The sequence below is a fragment of the Aegilops tauschii genome, chromosome 3 (genome assembly GCF_002575655.3).
Source record: "Aegilops tauschii subsp. strangulata cultivar AL8/78 chromosome 3, Aet v6.0, whole genome shotgun sequence".
Classification (NCBI taxonomy): Eukaryota; Viridiplantae; Streptophyta; class Magnoliopsida; order Poales; family Poaceae; genus Aegilops; species Aegilops tauschii.
Genome location: NC_053037.3, coordinates 601,876,217 through 601,895,472, shown reverse-complemented (window position 1 = coordinate 601,895,472; position 19,256 = coordinate 601,876,217). Strand labels below are relative to the sequence as shown.

General features: G+C 51.7%; 2 protein-coding genes across 3 annotated transcripts; one reads left to right on the top strand and one right to left on the bottom strand.

The window, feature by feature from the left end:
- Positions 1-2,141: 2,141 nt before the first annotated feature.
- On the bottom strand, positions 2,142-3,091 carry LOC109777867 (protein FAR1-RELATED SEQUENCE 5-like). The gene is made up of 2 exons (XM_020336424.2): positions 2,911-3,091; positions 2,142-2,812 (listed from the first exon to the last, which is right to left on the bottom strand). The coding sequence occupies exons 1-2, from the start codon at positions 3,089-3,091 to the stop codon at positions 2,142-2,144; spliced, it is 852 nt and encodes a 283-aa protein (XP_020192013.2).
- An 8,151-nt stretch (positions 3,092-11,242) lies between these two features.
- LOC109777869 (uncharacterized) lies at positions 11,243-18,999 on the top strand. 2 transcript variants are annotated; one of them, XM_040385904.3, is made up of 6 exons: positions 11,243-11,457; positions 11,544-11,619; positions 12,020-12,115; positions 12,199-12,427; positions 14,317-15,967; positions 16,093-18,999. In XM_040385904.3, exons 4-6 carry the CDS (start codon positions 12,225-12,227, stop codon positions 16,573-16,575), a joined length of 2,337 nt encoding a protein of 778 aa, XP_040241838.2. In that variant the 5' UTR covers positions 11,243-11,457; positions 11,544-11,619; positions 12,020-12,115; positions 12,199-12,224; the 3' UTR covers positions 16,576-18,999. The 2 variants fall into 2 exon arrangements, with proteins under 2 accessions (XP_040241838.2, XP_040241837.2); XM_040385903.3 differs by having other exon boundaries at positions 12,196-12,427.
- The last annotated feature ends 257 nt before the right edge of the window (positions 19,000-19,256 follow it).

The following is a 19,256-nucleotide window of genomic DNA, read 5'->3' as shown; positions in this document are numbered from 1 at the left end:
GCCTACCTTACACTCTGTTGCCGAGGAATGTAAGGTATTACCTTGTTTTTTCAAAACTATGTCCGTGTAATATGCTATGACTGCATCTCCCCGTAGCCTAGTATACAGTGGTGGCATGTGAGTGACATTTGAATAGTTTGTAATATATGTGTGGATGTGAACCTACTTAGGTTTGAGAGCAGATACGTTTATGTGTTTTCAGTATTATTATGTGCTTGTGGGTTGGTAGTACCAACATGGTGTTTTGAATGCGTCCTTGATGTCTGAAAACATGGTAAATGTAGTTGATCAGTCATGGTTAGTGAAAGTTATCGTTCTTTCTTGTTTGGCTTTTTGGGTTTTTTGCACTGCTAACTATACCGGCTAGCATGGTACTTTGATCACGGAGCAGTAACCTGTGCGGTTGCTGCACGAGACCGTTTCAGCTTGTTTCCCATAGTTTGCACCACAATACAATACGTGTGACTAAAATGCGCTGACTGGACATGGAAATCTACGCGGTGAAGATTCAGTACAACTAACATGGCAGATTCAGTAAAAAATAACATGGCAAATTCAGTAAAAATAACATGGCAAATTCAGTAGAAATGGCATGGCAGATTCAGTAGAAATGGTATGGCAGATTCAGTAGAAATTGCATGGCAGATTCATTTCAAGTAACATGGCAAATTCAGTGCCATACACGTGGAAACTGCAGCTATTCCTTCATGGCATTTTTACTTCAGATTCTGATGCACCTAAAGAGTCATTCTCCAGTTTTTAGAAAATTTAGAACATCTAGATTACAAAAAAAATGTCACCATGGACCAAGTCAAAGTGCTCCAATGTTGTTTACGGATTGCCCGTCCCTTTCTTTGGTTTCTTGTGTTTTGCTTGAATCTCCAATCCCGATTTGTATCTTATCTCTTTTGGACCCCCTTTTGTGATGGAACGGGGCGGGTTCAAAACCTGTGTTTGTGTGCTTGCTGTTCCAGATCCTACCTCTGAGTTTTCAGATGATGGCCCTATGGACGAAGGAACACTTGATGTGCGGGGGAACCTATGTAAGGCTTCCTCAGCATTCCTCTTCTTGATCTCATCAAGCTCTCTTTTGAGGGCCTTCCTGTGTTTTTCTACGACCCTTGCTGTCTCATCACTCTTGCACGCTTCATCAATTAGTTCAGCATAGTTCTTTGTCAACACAACGTGCCTCACGGCTTCCATGGTTGACTCTGGTCTCTCGTCATGCACGGCCAAAACTGTGTTTGATGTTTGCGGCGCCAATGCGTCGTCAGCGTCCCAAGTCCATCGCCGCCTTATGAAATGGCGGGGCATTCGTGTCACCGCGTTCAAGTCCATTACTTTTAGAATGTGACAGCACACAATCCCGTCCCGTTCGAATTTGCAGCATTGGCAGTAGTATTCGCCTTCGCTTATCGATGCCTTCACAAAGTAGTTCCTTCCCTTGTCTGGGTCTTCAGGTTCTGAATCCGACATGCCCATGATAGAACACACCTTGAACGTATGTTCGTCCACCTGGAAAGCCGTGTACATGCTGGCACGCTTTATTTCTTCCTGGAATCTGCAAGTTTTGTGTGGTTTTTGTTAAACTCTTGTGTGAAGTTTTTTGTAGCACCTTTTGTTTGTTGTGGCCAATGGACTTACAACTCGTTCAAACATGGCAACTACAGTTCATTAAACATGGCAACTGCAGTTGAGTAAACATGGCAACTACAATTCAATAAACATGGCAACTGCAGTTCATTTAAACATGGCAACTACATAACAACTTCAATTTGGCATTTGCATTCCATACAATCATGGCCAGTGGAATTTACATTTCATTAAATATGGCAACTGCAGTTCATTAAACATGGCAACTGCAGTTCATTAAACATGGCAACTGCAGTTCATCAAACATGGCAACTGCAGTTAAGCAAACATGGTAACTGCAGTTGAGTAATCGTGGGAAACTGCAGTTCATTAAGCATGGCAAACTGTAGTTCATTAAGCACAACAACTACATATCATGTTTACTCTGCACCTAATGGCTACTTTTCAACACAATCATCATTTTCAAATAAGCATTTCAATTGCATTGCATTCTACATGCCACCCGGTACCTTCATGATTTGTGCAAATAAGATTGTAGCACAACTGACTTACTTGTTAAAAATCGTGTTGGTGTATATCTTGCTCATCTGCCTCTCCATTGGTAAATACGTTAGCAATTTTGGCTGCTTGAGCGCGGTGTTTGCTTCTTGCTGTAGCTCGGATCCCAGTATTTTTTGTTGCACGGTGTACTGCTTGGCAAACTGTAGCAATGAGTTGTCAGGGCTCACGTACCGCTTCAAAACAGCATTGAACCCCTCACTGCGCTGTGTAGTCTGCAGAAACGGGAAGAAGCACTGCATGAAGTAGGCTGGCACCCAGTACATTCGCTTCTCCCACAAGCTAGCAAGCGTCTCGTGGTCTTGGACTTGATATGTTTCAATCATAGCCATCCAGCTCCTTTCAAACTCCTCCACTGTCAAGTAGTGGTCCACGTACAACTCGAATGCCTTGTGCAGGTCTGGACGGTCAGCAAAGAATGGTCCTAGTGTCTCCTCAGCCTTCTTTATAATGCGCCACATGCAGTGCCTGTGCACTGCCAACGGAAAGACCTCCTCTATGCCTGCATGCATGCTAAAATCCTGGTCTGTTATTATGTTCATCTGAGCAAGTCCACCCATGCACTCCAAGAAGGTCTTGAACAGCCAAACGTACCCATCCGTGTCTTTGTTCCGAACGAGCCCGCATCCGAATTGCAATGACTGATTGTGGTTATTTATTCCTATGAATGGAGCGCATGGCATCTTATACATATTAGTGAGATATGTCGCGTCGAAAAAAAATGCAGTCTTGGAAATGTTTAGGCTCTTCTTGCAGCACCATCCACCCAATACATGTTCCTGACACGGTCCTCATCGTCCAATCTTATCCTGTAGAAGAAATCTTGATCTTCTTTCTCTTTCTCATCGAAGTAGGCTATCGTGGCTTCTATGTCAGCCAACTTGCTTTCTCTATGGTACTTTGCCTTTAGGTTTGTGATGTCTGCTGGTAGGTAGGGCATGCTACTCAGAGACCTTTTTGTTGTGGATGAGGGAGAGTATCTGCACCATTCTTGATGGACCGACGTTACAATTATGTAGCAGCTTTATGAATTTCTTCTCGAGGGGGTGAATCCTCTGTGGGCGGTCAGAAATTTTACCAGGTCAAACTTCTTTATTAGCTCGTGGTTGTGCTCGTCAAAATATTCAGTGACCACCCACTGTGCTCCATCTACGTTCAGCTTACACCGGACAGGGCATTCCGTCTTGAGAATGATACCTCTCTTTCGTTCCGGAACGACAAGCGCATCACCTTTGCCCTTCTTGTTTCTTCGTGCCTTGTAGCACCTCATCTCACCTCTGCTGTACTCGTTAGTATTTTTAATTTTCCTATGGTATTCGGTGTTGACCGCAAACCCATGGAACTTTGCATATGTCTGGTAGAATTCCTTTGCATCTTCAAACGAATCAAATCTCTGCCCAAGATACGGTGGCTGGGGTACCATGATTTCTGATTGTCCACCATCTTCATCCCCTTGTGCTTCGTCATCGGTTTCATCATTCACTTCAGTATCGGCGGCTGTTTCACCTGCTTGAGTGTTGCTTGTGCTGGTGTGCACAGGTGTGCTTGTCGGTATTGCTGGCACGATTGCCATTTCCGACACTGACTCGGCATTGTTTGTGGCATGAGTGTTGGCTGGCTGGTGGAACGCGTCTTCCGTGTGCTCAGAGCTCCCTGCAGTAGATGTCCCCGCGCCGCTGTTAATTGTAGTTGAAGGTCCTGCATTAAAAAATCGGGTACGAGCGTAAGATTTTTCTTGAATGTCATGTGTATCGTAACGGAGTACAACAACTGCATGTGATTTTGCATGACATCATTTCACACAGCAAGCTGTGAATCTGTATATGGCCATGCATGGCAACTGTAATTCTCCAGTAATGGCAGCTACAGTCCAACCACATGGCAACTACTGTTGCCAACACATGGCAACCAGCGTCTTTTAGCTTCAGAACTTGTAGCATATAGCAATGGCAGAAATAGTCCAACACACATGGCAACCAGCTTCTTTCAGCATCAGAACTTGCAGCACATAGCAATGGCAGATACAGTCCAACATACATGGCAACTACTGTTGCCAACACATGACAACCAGTATACTCTAGCATCAAAACTTGTATTCTAGGCTTGAGCTCAGTACGCAAATGTGAACAATCATGAATGTTGCACACACTCTTATAGCAATTGGCAAATCCCGAAGACAAGATACGACTCTTTTGCACATGACCACTTGGTAGCATTTTTGTTTGTTTTTTCCACCACCACCGTTACAAATCTACTTTTCTTCACATGTTATTCCCCACTAAAGCAAATGCAGTACTGTTTTCTGTTTTCACTTTTTTTACCTTGTTGTGCCGCATGTGCCGATCTTGTGTGGTCTGTCATTCCAATTTGATGTGCTCTATCTGCAATAGTGCTTTCCTGCAACTGTGAAGCTTTCCATGAGATGTTTGCCGATGTGGTTCCACCGTAACAACCTGCGATCATGGTAGCAGTTGGTCATTGCATGGCAACTGTAGTTTGTTCAACATGGCACATGTAGTGGTCCAACCATGCCACACAGATTTGTTCACACTTGTCATCCACGGTTGTTTAGACATTGCAGTCACATTTGATTATACATGGCAACTGCAGTTGTCCAGGAATGGCAACTGCAGTTTGTCCAGCCATGGCAACCGAAGCTGTCCAGGCATGGCAACTGTAGCTGTCATGTATGTTCCTTTCTCCTAACTCACTGTCCACAACTTCACTTTCATGCACTCACTTGTGTACGACGTTGATGGCAGGTACATGGTTGCTGCCTGATGCCACGTGCTGCATGAAGGTCCTACATTTTTTCCGATATAACTCGTGAGTCTTTTGCCATCCTTGCAAGTTTAATTTCATGTCCACAACAATAAGTTCCTTTTTCGTATGCATTACCTTGATTTGCCACATTAGCTAGCTGAAGTTGGTTGCCCGTACATTTGTCAGCGTTAGTGCCCTGTGACGAAACTTGCCATGCTGCCCCCCTGATTGTGGTTTGGTCATAAGAACCTGCTAAAAATAGATTGTAGGACATAAGTAGAATGACATCTTCATTGTCATGAACATGGCAACTGTTTCTTCTTTGTTTATCATGCATGGTACAGATGCCCGCGTAGTGCTCTAGTAGTGGCAGCAATGGCCCTGAAGAAATGAGTTGATTGTACTCTGCTGCATCCCAAGGTGGCGTTTCCGGTCTTTGAGAAAGCCAAGGATCAGTGCCATCTTCGTGATTCATTCTTCTGCTTTTTCTTTTCTGCCAGTGTGCTTTTAGTCACTGCATGAAGAAGAACGCATCAACAATCCGCAAAAAGCGTTCTTGCTGTTTGCACGTAGAAGATAACACGGCAATCTCATAACATTTCTTGCGTAGGCAACCAACACCTCATGGCAAGTAGGACATGCACATCCATTTTCTTTTCTGAATTCTAGATGCCATCTATCATTTTGAAGCGATGGCAACAGAAAATAAAATAGGATGGCAAGCAATAATATAACATGGTGGCAACTACGGACAACGATAGATGGCAACTGACGTTAGATACAAGTAGCAATTATTTTCCCTCCCTCCCCATGCCAAATTCCTCCTTTCTCTCCCTATTTTATAGTGATTACTACGCTACCACTACTCGCATCAAGCCAACCCAGAAGCTTGGCACAACTCTAGCATAATATATGGCAGATTTGGCGTATGTTGGTGGGCAAATGAAAAGACACACAAATTCGTGGGGTGTTTGCCCTGATAGCGTGGATCCAGTCACCATCTTCGTGGGCAAATTTTGCAAATTCAGATTTCTGGACAAAAGAAGGTCGAGAAACAGAAGGAGATCGGAGATCCACCTGTTTTAGCTCGTCGTCTTGGGAGGGCGGTGTTGGGGTGGGAGGGGGTAGGGGGTGGGGTGGGTGGTTAGCGGTGGGAAAGGCGCTAGGGATCTGCTCTGGTTGCCATGGCAACCAGAGAAGGAAGCCGACGGAGGTAGGGGAGCGAGAGGTGCGAGACAATGGCGGCAGGGCGGAGTAGGGATCGGAAGGAGCCCGGGACGGCTGACGTGCTGGGTCGTGCGGGCAGCGCGGTCGTTTGGCCCGGACGTGTGGGCGGTTTTGCCACACACCGGACGTGCGGGCTGTGGCTACGCGCGCCCGAACGCGGTCGTGCGGGCGGATTCTTCTCCATGCCACACGAGGCGTGCGGCACAACCACCCAATACACCACACGTGTGGCAATTATCCGTGTCCAATACTTTTTATATATAATAGAATAGATGAGGCCGCATAGTATGTGGGGGCTTCGGCAATAGTTGTAAACAACGGGGCACGTTCATCCTCATCTTCTTCGCGACGGCGGCGCCGATCGTGAACCAGAAGTACGGTGGCGTGATCTCGCCGTTCGGGAACGCGGCGTGCGCGAGAATTCACTAGTCTCCTCCCTCTGCTTGAACGGCCCCTCCCCCCTCCTCCCGAGACGCTCCCGTGAGCGTCCGGGAGGAAACCCTAGCGTCGCCGCTTCTCCTTCCCTCCTCCTCTCCTCCTCCCTCGCCGTCGCCGTGGGGCGCGAGCGGGCGAAGCCCGGTTGTCGCCGGCATTTGCGGGGCTTCCCTCATCTCCTCACGCGGGGATCTCGGCGCGGGCCGGATCTCGCGTGCCGGGATGCGGCGCTGGATGTCGGGCGCAGCGGCGCTCCGGCGGGGGCCGACGACGGTGGCGTGGCAGTTGCGTGATAGGCGGCAAGGCGCGTGGTGGTGCAGGCCGGCGGGCGGGTTTCGGCGGCGGTTGCCTCCCGGCAGCAACGGCGAGCCTCCTCTGGCACTGAGGGTCGTGTGCGACCGGGTCGCGGGCGGCCCCTCTCGCCGTGGCTCTCTGGTGGGTGGGGGGGGGGGGCGGCGCGGCAGCGGTGGTGGTGGGCACCCTCGTCTAGTCGGGCCCTTTCGGCTGGACGGCGGAGCTTGGCGCGGGAAGACCTCCCTGATGGCCTCCCATGGCTGCGGTGGCGGCAGATCTGCCACCTCATCCCTCTTCCTCGACATCGGGTGGCGGTGGCTGCTCTCCGGCGGATCCGGACCTTCGGCTGCGGGGGCGAAACAGGTGGTTTCGGGGGGGAGACTGGTTGGGGGATGGGTTCATCATTGGCCACTGGCCGTTCCCCCACCTCCCCCTTCCCCCGGGCAGCGTTAGGTCGCGGTTCGTCTCGAGGCAGTGCCCGCCGGCGACTCCAGGACGCGGTTGGGGGCATGGATTTGGTCAAAGTCGTGTCCTTTGGGAGATCTCGCGGTGGTCTGGTGGCAGGGCGGCGGCCCTGGCGGTGGGAGACGCGGCGGTCGTGGGCGGACTGCGCGGCTCGGATGCGGGCGGGCATCTATGGCCGCTCGGGTGGCATAGCTGCGGGTGGCTGTCGGACCGGGGAGGCGACGGAAGAGTTGAAGCACCAGAGTACATCACTTGCCCAGTACGCGCTCTGGCCGACGGTGATGGCGTCCGCAGACGTAGTGTTCCTCCCTGTAGGCTCCGTCGTGGTGCTGCTTCTCCTTCCTTCTAGCTCCGGGTGAAAGCTTGATCTTCGGATCGGACGGTGGCGACATTCTGTGGTTGTACCCCTTTTTGGAGGCATCGTCTTGGAGTCCTCGGTCCGGCGTGGTCCGTCACACTTCTTCCCGGTTCATCGGGCAACCTGTGGATGCGTGGTAGTCGTTGAGGGTGTGTCGGTGCCCGGCATCCTTGTATCTCGTCTTGGGTGTGTGTGGTGTGCGTTTGTATCGATGGCTTGGTTGTGGATATTGGTTGCTTTTATAATCTAAAACGGGGGAAACCCTTTTCGTATAGTTGTAAACAACATCACCGATGCGACAAGCCTTGAAGCACTAGCATGCCGGGAGAGGAGTCGCGCTAGCTAAGGAACTTTATCCTGCGAAAGTGGATATTTTGCTTCACATTGTTCAAGAGGTGGTAAGATACATTGGCGGTGAAACCAGTAGCTCTTATAGTGCTATTGTATGACATCATGGCTCGTAAGTTAGCTTTTCCCAGGTGTCATTTTATGCATGAAAGTAGGATTTTAGGTTGTGTTCGATCCGATCCTCCATTTTTCACGGGAACTGAAACATGCCCTCGGACCTCATTTTTCGCGGAGGCCGCAGGCAAAAAGGTGCGGCCCTTCGTATTGCCTAAAATAAATTTACTCCAACCACCGGCCCCGTGTATTAATATCGCGTAATGCAAGACAGCTCCCGATGGGCCTATCACAAGGCAGATTATATACGGACGGCTGGTCCTGGGATACCGACACCCAACGACTTTCTTTTTGCGGGGACAGAAAGGGTGTACTGGGAAACAGCAAAATGCTACAGCCACACGTCCGTCCCATGCTGTGTTCCTTCCTCAGAGGTGACTCCTTCCCACTGCATCGCAGCGGCTGGACCCCATTGTTCCCAGGGACTTCACGTCCCTGTGCACGTAGCCGTGCTCCGCAGACGTTGGACGTAGCCTTTCATCAGTACACCCAAGGACCGCCAATAATTCTTGGTCCGTACCGTAACATTATGAGTCTTTGAAAAATGAACCGCACCGAGTACGTATGGGCCATGGACATGTCGGTGGGTGCTGCAACATCCAAGGTACTACAGCGCGCCGGGAGCATCTCCAGCCGTTCGGCCCCCCAGGGCGCCAAAAACTGCGCCCTGGGGGCGAGCCGGCGCTAGTTCGGCCCCTGGGGCGGCCTAGCTCCCAGCCACGTCCCCAGGACCCCCCCCCAGCCTTGGCAAATTCAAACGTAGTTCATTCCCGCGCCCAAAAATAAACGCCACAATCCGGCGATCAAGCGGTGATCGGCGATCGATGAAAAGTTCGGCGTACAAAAATCAGAACAGAAACGCGCATCAGACGGCGAGGTCGGCCTTCGGCGTCGGCGGAGTCGGCGTGCGCGGGCTTGACGGGGTCTCTGTGCTTGGCGGCGTGGCTTCTGCGCTGCGGGCAGTCTCGGCGGCATCATCGGTCGGGCTTGTTGGCGGCGTCGGCGTGCGCGTGGGCGTGGGCGGCGTCGTCGTGGCGTGGGTGTGGGTGGCGTCGTCGAGGGAAGCTGGTCCAGGATGAGGCCGACATGCGCCCTGTACCACGCCTTGACCGCCTCGTCGGTGCTCTGGAGCATGTCCGCCCCGCCCAGCAGGAAAGCCAGGTCGGTGTTCCTCTTCTTCGCGGCGACGTTGGTCCGGAGTAGGTCGAGCTTGACGGCGCTTGTCGACATCAACGCCGACCACCGCCCCTCGGTCTTCTCTTCACGCAGGACTGCCCGGGCCTGTGCGTCAGCGAGGCAGTGCTGGATGGATTCCTGCACGCGAGCGGTGGCCGCGTCGGCGTGTTTCCCCTTCTTGGCACCTTTGTTGCCGTCCGGCTGCCCTTCCGACGCGCCCGGAGCCGGCGTGTCCGGCTTGTATGTCTCCTTGGCCTTCTCGAGGGTGCGCCGGACTTCCGCCCACTTGTCGCACTTGTCAATGCGCTTGTAAACATGGAGGTACTTGAACTCGGCGTCGTTGTTGCTCTGCCTATACAGGCCGAACATGCGCAGCAACTGCGCGGGGACGAACAAACAGTTGGCGGGCGCACATGGCGAAGAGAGACGGGAGACCGGCGTGGCATACCTGATCCTCAAAGCTGGCGCTGCTCTCCGGGCGAGCGGCCACCTCCTCGACGACACCATGCCATTTGTTGCACGCCCCCTGGATGCGCCCCCAATGGTTCGCCATCGCCTTCGACCCGCGCTGCATGTAGACGCCTTTGAAGTAGGGGTCGACGAGTTTGCGCTCGTCGAACTCGGTCTTGATGCGCGCCCAGTACGTGTCGATGCTCTGGTTCGCGCCGGTGGTCGGGTCGAGGCAGACGACTTTCCATGCCTCGGCGAGGTATTCCTCCTCCTTGGACACCCACTTGATGCGCGGCTCGGCTGACCTGGCCGTCCGCTTCTTCTTCTTGCGCCTCCTCGCCAGCTCCTCCTCGTCCTCGTCCTCGTCCTCGTCCTCTTCCTCCTGCTCCTCCTGCTCCTCGTCGCCGTAGACGTAGCCGAGCTCGCCGTCCATGCCGCCGCTGAGATCCACCGCCTCATCCGCGGTGAACCCGGGAGACACGGCGGCCGCGGCCGATCCTTCCGCGATGATGTTGTCCATGTCGGTCTCGGTCTCGTCGGTGTCGCCGAGGTGCGAGAAGGGCAGTGCGCAACGGCGGAGAGGGGGCGTCGGGGAGGACGCGTACGCGGGCGGCGAGTAGTTGTATGGAGGGTACTGCACGCCGGTGAAAGCGGGCGAGGGCGTGCGCTGGGCTGGGTATCCATGGGGGAACGTGACATTTGGGTTGAACCCACCGTGCACGTCCCCGTCGGCGTAGCTCGGCGATCCCCATGGCTGCGGCGTCGGAGACCCGACACCTTGCTGGCCCCAGGGCGCGTACGGCGCGTGGTTGCCGGGGGATTCATCATCCCCGCGCGTGCCGCCTCGGCCTCGGCCTGGTCCGCGGAAGCGGCAGCGGCACCCGCAGCCGCGCGTGCCGCGTTGTCACGGGCCTTCTTGGCGAGGGCCCTGTTCCGCCGGTCGGCGGTGACGCCCTCCCGTCGCTGTACTTTTACTCTCCAATCGGCGTTTATCATGCCCGGCGGCTTGGACGGCGGCGCTCTCGGCTTCCTCTGCTTCGGCTGGGCGACAGAGGCGGTCGCGGTTGCCGCGGCGCGGGGGACGACGTACTTCTTCGGTGCCATGGCGGCCGGCTGGGAGGCGAGCAGGAGAGAGAATGGCGGGAGGAAAAGAGAAAATGGGAGGGAACTGGGGGAAAAGCGGGGAGAAACGGCGGGAAGAGGCGCTGGACTCGCCGACAGGGCGGACCCACGCGCGCCTTTTCGCTTGTGCCGGCACCCCAGGCGCCCCCCCAGGGGCGCCGGGTTCTGGCTGGGTTCGCCGGCACCAGATTCGGCCCGAGCCGGCGAAAAACGGGCTTCTGGGGGCGACTGGGCCATTTTTTCGGCGCCGGCGCGGCAAAAACGCCTGGGGAGGGCCTGTCGGGGGCGCGGCTAGAGATGCTCTAAGACCCGGAGTAGTCGCATTTAACATTGAGGCCTCGAGAAGTTGCTGTGCTCTGCCGGTGCTCGTTCAGGTCCTTCCCTCCCAAATCCAACTGCTAGACACCACGCCGTGCTAGCTCCTCTACGCCGTCCCCCGTTTCCGGCGAGGAGCATCGTCTGGGCTCCTGTTCGTGTGATAGTGCGAGGAAGTCCCACTTCCAGTTGGAAGCTGCTACTCCCCGTTGCTTCTCAGACCAGAATGGGTAGCTGAGGTGAGAGTGAGGACTTTGGGCCCTGGTTATTCACGTGCTCTTTTCTCTCTGTGTGCAAAGGTTGCCTTAGTTTAATCTTGTTCCAGGTACTAGCGTTTTTATCCGGTGCACCAAGTATTTCCTTAGGAGGATACGCTGACTTTCAGATGCTGCACCAAAAAGGTATCCAGTTCAGCACTTTCATCCTTTTGGCGTGCTTTTTAATGTCCCCGCCTAGATTGTATAGCATCGGAAATTCAGAATGCTGCGGTTTGGTGTGCTTTTTGGAGTTGATGTTACTGTTATGTGACAATCTGCTGGTGCCACTACGTAAGAAATAACGTTCTATATACAGATATACTTTCCATGCTCCTTCCATGTTCTATTATTGCTTTAAAACGATCTTTTATTTTTGCTCTGTTGGATGTGTTGGCTGGGTGCGTGTTATGCAGAGGCCAGGTATTTTTTCAATGCGGTTGTATCACCTTGATACACCAATTGAATAAAATATCCTTTATCAGAAAGAAATGCTCAACATAGCCTATATTTGTGACGCCTGCTTCTCACCTGCTCCAAACGCCAGGTTATGGTGCCCATCCCCGGTCATTGTGCAGTCTTACATGGCAGTGGGGAGTAATGGAAAGCTGGGAGATAGATGAGGAGTAAATTTCCTAACGAGGTAAGCCGATAATATCAACTTCACAGTTACGCGAGTTTTATTGGTTTGCTAGTATACTATATAAGATTGCTGCACTGCAGTAGACCCAAATAAGATCTGGAGAAGAACAATGGATAGCCGTAATTCATGGCCGGAAGTAAAGCGCATCAATAACTATGCCGCGTTTTCGGGGTGCCTGGCGATGGTAATCAGAGGATTGGGCTATCTAGTGGTTACCTGGTCCACTGTCGTTCTTCTCGGTGGCTTCGTCTCTCTACTCCAGAAGAAGGATTTTTTTGCTCTCACAATAATTACATTCATTCAGATAGCCGGGTTAGTCTTACTACCTTTTTTTTCTGTCGTTTTCAGGAGTATTTAACTTAGACTGCATGTATACTTTTCTCCTTTCATTCCAATATAGTAAGCAGACATATTTTTATTATGTTTCAAGCCAACCATTGGTGATTAGCCGTTTACAAGCTTCAATTTTGAAACTTACTAGATTTGATTGTTATTTGTTATAATAACATTAATTTCAAAATGCAGAACCATTGGACTTAATAACTATTTTCAAATAAATTTAATCCAAAAATAGAAAAATGGGACTGGCAATCTAGTAGCAAACTTAATTTTGAGGAGTGATCTAAGCACCCAAAAAAAAAAGGCATCCCTTCTCCGTCGACAGAGTTCATGAGAACTATTCTCTCCTCGCTTGTTTTTTTTTTGAACGGAGGCTGATCATTAGTCTCATCCATTAAATAAGATCAGAGGTTACATAGTTTTTGCCCGAAGAAGCGAGTGTGAGAAGTTCAGAGCAATACAAAACGTTCACTCTCCCGTCATGATGTTTCTTAAGTACCTAGCCCCGTGGAGACCCAGAGCTTCCCCCTCCCTCAATGGACTGTAAAAATGTTATGTGGCAGTGTTGAATTTTTCAAGAAAACAAACATGGTGAGAGGCTATCGCTTTCAGATTCGCAATGTTGCAGCCCGCTTTCCCCCAAGTCTTTATGTTCCTCTCGTCCGCCCGACGGAATAAATCAAAGGCCTCCAAACCAAGCCACATCTTGACCATTCTCCACACTCTCATTTGAAAGAATGGTGAGTGACTAATTCATTTGCCCTCTTGCAAAGAGGGCAATGACTTCGCTCACCCACGCATCTCCAGGCGGTCCAAATTATGTTTTGGATGGCAAGCCAAGCAAAGGACTTAACCTTAGGGTGGGTGGGGGGGGGGGGGGGGGGTACCTTCCACACGGTCTTGTTCACCAAGGTAAGCGTTGGTCCAACGAGCTGAGCCTTGTAGGCAGACGTTGCCGTGTAGTCCCCACTTGCAGTTAGCTTCCAACGAATATCATCGTCAACATCATTTTGAAGTTGAACTTGGCTAAGGAGCGTCCAAAGTTCAATATACTCTAGGATGTGTTCCATGGTGAAGTGAAGTCACTGGTCATTTTGATCTTCCCAATCCATGTGTTCTCGTGGAGGGGCGCGATGTCTTTCAATTGTCTTCGGTGTCCATGGCGAGTGCCAGAAAGGCGCCTTGTTGCTATTGCCAATGGTTTTGATGGTGGAGGTGTGGAAAAAGTTCATATCCACAACATCATATAGGTTGCCCATACCAACCCACGTCTTGCTCGAGTCCTTCATTCCAACCATGGCCATCTCAATTGAAGAGCTCTAGCGAATTTTTCAAGGTGGAGCACGGCAAGGCCACCGAGGTTGGTAGGGCAGTAGATAGTCTCTCAATAGATCTTGCATTTCACTCCTGAAGCTTTGTCCGTAGTCAACCACATAAAAGGCTCTTTCTGTGGTTCTCAAGTCTACGAGAAGAGCAACTGCTTAGAGATGTGTAGCCGAGCAAGCAGAGGCATAGGTCCGTGAAGGAGCAGTTAGTGTGCCAATTAATGACACAGAAAAAATGAATAAATCAAGCATTATGTTGACAGTTTTTCAAAATCTCGAAATGCAAGACTATCATTGATAGTCATAGGGTTCAAGATAAAGTTTTAGGAAAGCCGGTATATAACATGGATGGCATTATAGTTAAGGATCCTCACAGAAAGAGGAAATTATGAGGACAAAAAGAGAGAGTAGGAAGCCCATATGAGGAGCTTAGATTAAAAGTTGATCAACAGAGTTTTTTTTTCTCAAGCACTATAGTCAAGAATTTCTCTTGTTGGTTCCAGATTTAATTTAAGTTTGAGCTTTACAACACAACAGGGTGGTCGATAACCTTGCTGGTGACAAGTGGAACTCAGCTGCAAGGTCAGCATCGGGACTGAATGCGGTGGCCGCGGTTTTTGTGCGGAACCGGCAGGATAGTGCAACGCCATCAGCAAATATCCTGAGACTGGTAGTGAGTGTTAAACAAATTCTAGGATGGATCGTATCGCTTCTCCAACAAGCGGTGTACATAGCTCTGTTTTTGTTCGGTGCTTTCTATGTCATACTTTGGGGGTTGTACTCGGCCGCCGGGATTTCCCTGTTGCGTCTAAAACGGCACGATTACGGGGACGCGGATGGAGATCCTAGCAAAGCAAACATGAATCTGGCCCTTGACGTCTTGTACAAAATCGTCGTGGTCCAATGTGCAATCTTGCTCTATAGAAGAATAATCAATGCTCTTGTGGAGAAAAGGTTAGTAACGGAAGTGGCTGAAGCATACGGCTTCAAAGGTCCTACTGTCACATTAGTTGAGGATTACATGAAAGAAACCCGGAGGGGATGTGCGAAGAACCCTTCCTTCGCCAAAGGAAGGAACCTGGTGACATATGCTGTGGACCTGATGGGGCCTGATAAGTCGCCTGCAGACTACGCCTCCGGGTTAACCATCCTCAGCACAATCTTTGGGCCACTGTGCCGGGTGAAAGTGAAACCAAGCAAGTTTCAGGAGCAGCGCGGCATAATACGATATCTGATCTTGTACGCACCCTCCAGCCACATCTTCCGTCTCCTTTTGGTCCTATCGAATCCGAGAAGCAGCCCATATGGTAGTGAGAGGCCAGAAACTCAGATAATTACCTCTCAACTAAGAGAGACAAGGAAGCACGCTGCAAACATGGTGTTGCACCTGGCCGACGGGGTCAGTGTGGAGCAGCTTCCCCAAGTGATCCAGTGCATATCCTCACTAATCAGCACATTTAAAGAACATCAACGATTTTTTTTCACACACAGTGATTATGCCAAGGAGGAGGAGGACTACCTGGAGCGGTTGTGGGAATGTCTGCACGTTCTTTACGTGCTTGCAGCCAACGAGAACAACTGTAGACTCATCATCCACACTCGAGGTCTGCTCACCAAGATCATGACACCTCTAGCCTCCAACCTTTACCACCAAACTGATCATGATACTTGGGAAAACGTACTAAAGGAATCACTGAAAGTGATAAACCGGCTCACAGCTACTTATGGTCATGGGGAAGGGGAAACAGGCAGCAAGCTGGTTCGGGAAATCGAAACCAACCTGGAAATGGAGGCAGTGGAAACCATGATGAGTGTTCTCAGGTGTGACAAATGTTCTCAAAAGATGGGAACATTGACCATGGGGATTCTCACCAATCTACACGTGCAGATGCAGACCGCAGACAAAGTATATTTAATCGAGATGCTCGTACACATGTACACTACTGCCAACTCCAGAACATCAGCACTTGAAGCACTGGCGAAACTATGTTTCCAGGACGGGAGTAATGCCACGATTATCTTACAAGTAAATGGTTCTGCAGTTTCCTCTTTCACAGAGGACCTTAAAGCTTTAAACTATGGGTACCATAGTGTAGCAGAAATTCTACAGCATGCATGTCTTCATTACACCAATGATGATGAATGCCTAAGGATACTCAAGGAATCCATGACCGACGTAATTCCGAAGGTAATCACTGTCCTACAGTAAAAGTTCTCAGACGATTAGTATCTCTTTATATACATGAGGATAAATGATCCTATCCTATTTATTACATACATCTGTCAAATTAAGCATACTCACACCATTTGCAGGTGCTCAACAAAATACTTACAACAGGTGCTTTGCAAAGTAAGGTCAAGAACAGGAGACTTCAAACAAAACGGAAAACAGAGACATCTCTATTATCCCTTTGTGTGACAGTACACGAGACACTCATCAGCGCTGATCAGCATTTGGCTCTTCAGTTTGATGGCGCAATCGGTGAACTTAGCCTTCCAGTGAAGCTCAGGGAGATGGTTGAAAGAAACAGTAAACCCACGGCCAGTTGCCTGAAAATACATAAGCTTACCAGCAGGATGGTCATATCAATGATGAAATGCAGAGGTAGCAGATACCCGAAACCAGATTTGGAGAGCTTGGTGGAAGCACTGTTGAAGGCTTGTAGCAGAAACATGTATTTTATTGACAGATCCATGGATTTCGCAAGAGGTGACAACGCAGCAAAACCAAGCACTACCAGAATAACTGCTTGCGCCGACGGCCTCATCTATGCCGACGGGGGGCCGTCGGCATAGATGGACCTATGCCGACGGCCAAAGACAGGCCGTAGGCGTAGAAAAGCCGTCGGCGTACATCCATCTATGCCGACGGGGCCGTCGGCATAGACGGGGCCGTCGGGACCGCTTGAGATACGCCTACGGGGACCGTCGGCATAGCCCGGGCCCACCTACCTGGTCAGCGCTGACCGTTTGACGGCGTTGAAGCTACGCCGACGGGAGGTAACGGCGGCCGTCGGCATATCTATGGCAGAGGTATGCCTACAGCAAGGCCGTCGGCATAGACCGGGCCCATGCCCCTCTGCCACGTCATCGATCCGTGTGCGCAGCTCTTGCCGTCGGCATATGTTTATCTAGTTTTATTTTTAATTTTGCTTTATACTATCTATGGTGAAGGTATGCCTACGGCATAGCCGTCGGCATAGGCCCCTCTGCCACGTCATCGATCCGTGTGCCATGCCACGTCATCGATCCGTGGGACTGCACCTCCGTGTGTGCACAGATGCCGTCGGCATACATTTATTTTACTTTATTTTTTTATTTTTACTTTATTTTGTTATTTTTACTTTATTTTAGTTTTTGTTTTTGCATAAGATAATTTTGCCTTATCTAAAAAAACATACCCCGATGGTATATCGATTGCCCCCCGTTACGAACGTCGCTATCGCTCTGCCACGAAGGGGGGAAACGGTCGACACGGATGGAATTCTGGTTGGTGGGGGGATTCGGGGTGTAGCTATGTCACCGAAACATCACACGGGTCCCCATGCATATGTGAAAGTGTTCAGGCATGAGTAGACGCCCGTCTTGGGGCTCCGCGGTGTGCCCCCCTGCACGTAAGGCAGTGCCGCCGTCACTTGGAGGGGGCCAAACCCCGGAGACGCGTGCCGCCTCTTCGGACATGCCACCACACCGTACGGCATGTATGAGGTCCCGGTGCGACGCTCGGGTGGCATTGCTACCCCGTAGGCCCCCCGTCCCGCCTAACCCTGTAGCGTTTGACCACGGGATCTAGCCCTTTGACTTTGCACAGACGGGCTTTGAGCAGTGGACCTATCCACCCGGTTGTGTTAGGTAAGCCCATAGGAACACTTTGGAGCAACATGCGGGCCAAACCCATAGCAAGATCCCCTCCGTGTAGACCCGACGCGTCCGTTTCCCCCCTCCAGGTGCCGGCGGCGGCGTCGTCCGTGAGGGGGGGCACACCCCGGAGACGCGTGCCGCCTCTTCGGACATGCCACCACACCACCCCGCATGTATGAGGGTCCGGTTCGACGCTCGGGTGGCATTGCTACACCCCCCCGGGCCCCCGTCCCGCCTAACCCTGTAGCGTTTGACCACGGGATCTTGCCCTTTGACTTTGCACGGACGGGCTTTGAGCAGTCGACCTATCCACCGTTTGTGTTAGGTCAGCCCATAGGAACACTTTGGAGCAACATCCGGGCCAGACCCACAGCAAGATCCCCTCCATGTAGACCCGACGCGTCCGTTTCCCCCTTCCAGGTGCCGGCGGCGGCGCCGTCGGTGAGGGGGGGCACACCCCGGAGATGCGTACCTGGCGTTTGCACCCGCCACAACATTTCCAGACTTGTGAGAGGCCGCCTACGCAAGATTTGGCGGCATGCTAGCCCCCGGAGGCCACCGGCCACAGTCGTAGACACGCGAAGAGCAATCCGCGTAGAGGGAATTGTTCAGATACTACTCCATCACCAACAATTATGAAAAATTACCATCAGTCCTACAACACATGTGCCCACGTCGTGTAAAAAACTCATGATTTTATCGCGCTCCGAGTATTTATTAATATTCACGCCGCATTGTTACCGCAGAACATCTACTACCGTGTCATCGCCGTTCGTGATGGGGGCACACCCCGGAGACGCGTGCCGCCTCTTCGGACATGCCACCACACCACCCCGCATGTATGAGGGCCCGGTGCGACGCTCGGGTGGCATTGCTACCCCCCCAGGGCCCCCGTCCCGCCTAGCCCTGTAGCGTTTGACCACGGGATCCAGCCCTTTGACTTTGCACGGACAGGCTTTCAGCAGTGGACCTATCCACCCGGTTGTGTTAGGTCAGCCCATAGGAACACTTTGGAGCAACATCCGGGCCAGACCCACAACAAGATCCTCTCCGTGTAGACCCGACGCGTCCGTATCCCCCTCTAGGTGCCGGCGGCGGCGCCGTCCGTGAGGGGGGGCACACCCCGGAGACGCGTGCCGGGCATTTGCACCCGCCACAACACTTCCAGACTTGTGAGAGGCCGCCTACGCAAGATTTGGCAACATGCTAGCCCCCGGAAGCCGCCGGCCACAGTCGTAGACACGCGAAGAGCAATCCGCGTAGAGGGAATTGTTCAGATACTACTCCATCACCAACAATTATGAAAAATTACCATCAGTCCTACAACACATGTGCCCACGTCGTGTAAAAAACTCATGATTTTATCGCGCTCCGAGTATTTAATAATATTCACGCCGCATCGTTACCGCAGAACGTCTACTACCGTGTCATCACCGTCCGTGAGGGGGGGCACACCCCGGAGACGCGTGTCGCCTCTTCGGACATGCCACCACACCACGCCGCATGTATGAGGGCCCGGTGCGACGCTCGGGTGGCATTGCTACCCCCAGGGCCCCCGTCCCGCCTAACCCTGTAGCGTTTGACCACGGGATCTAGCCCTTTGACTTTGCACGGAC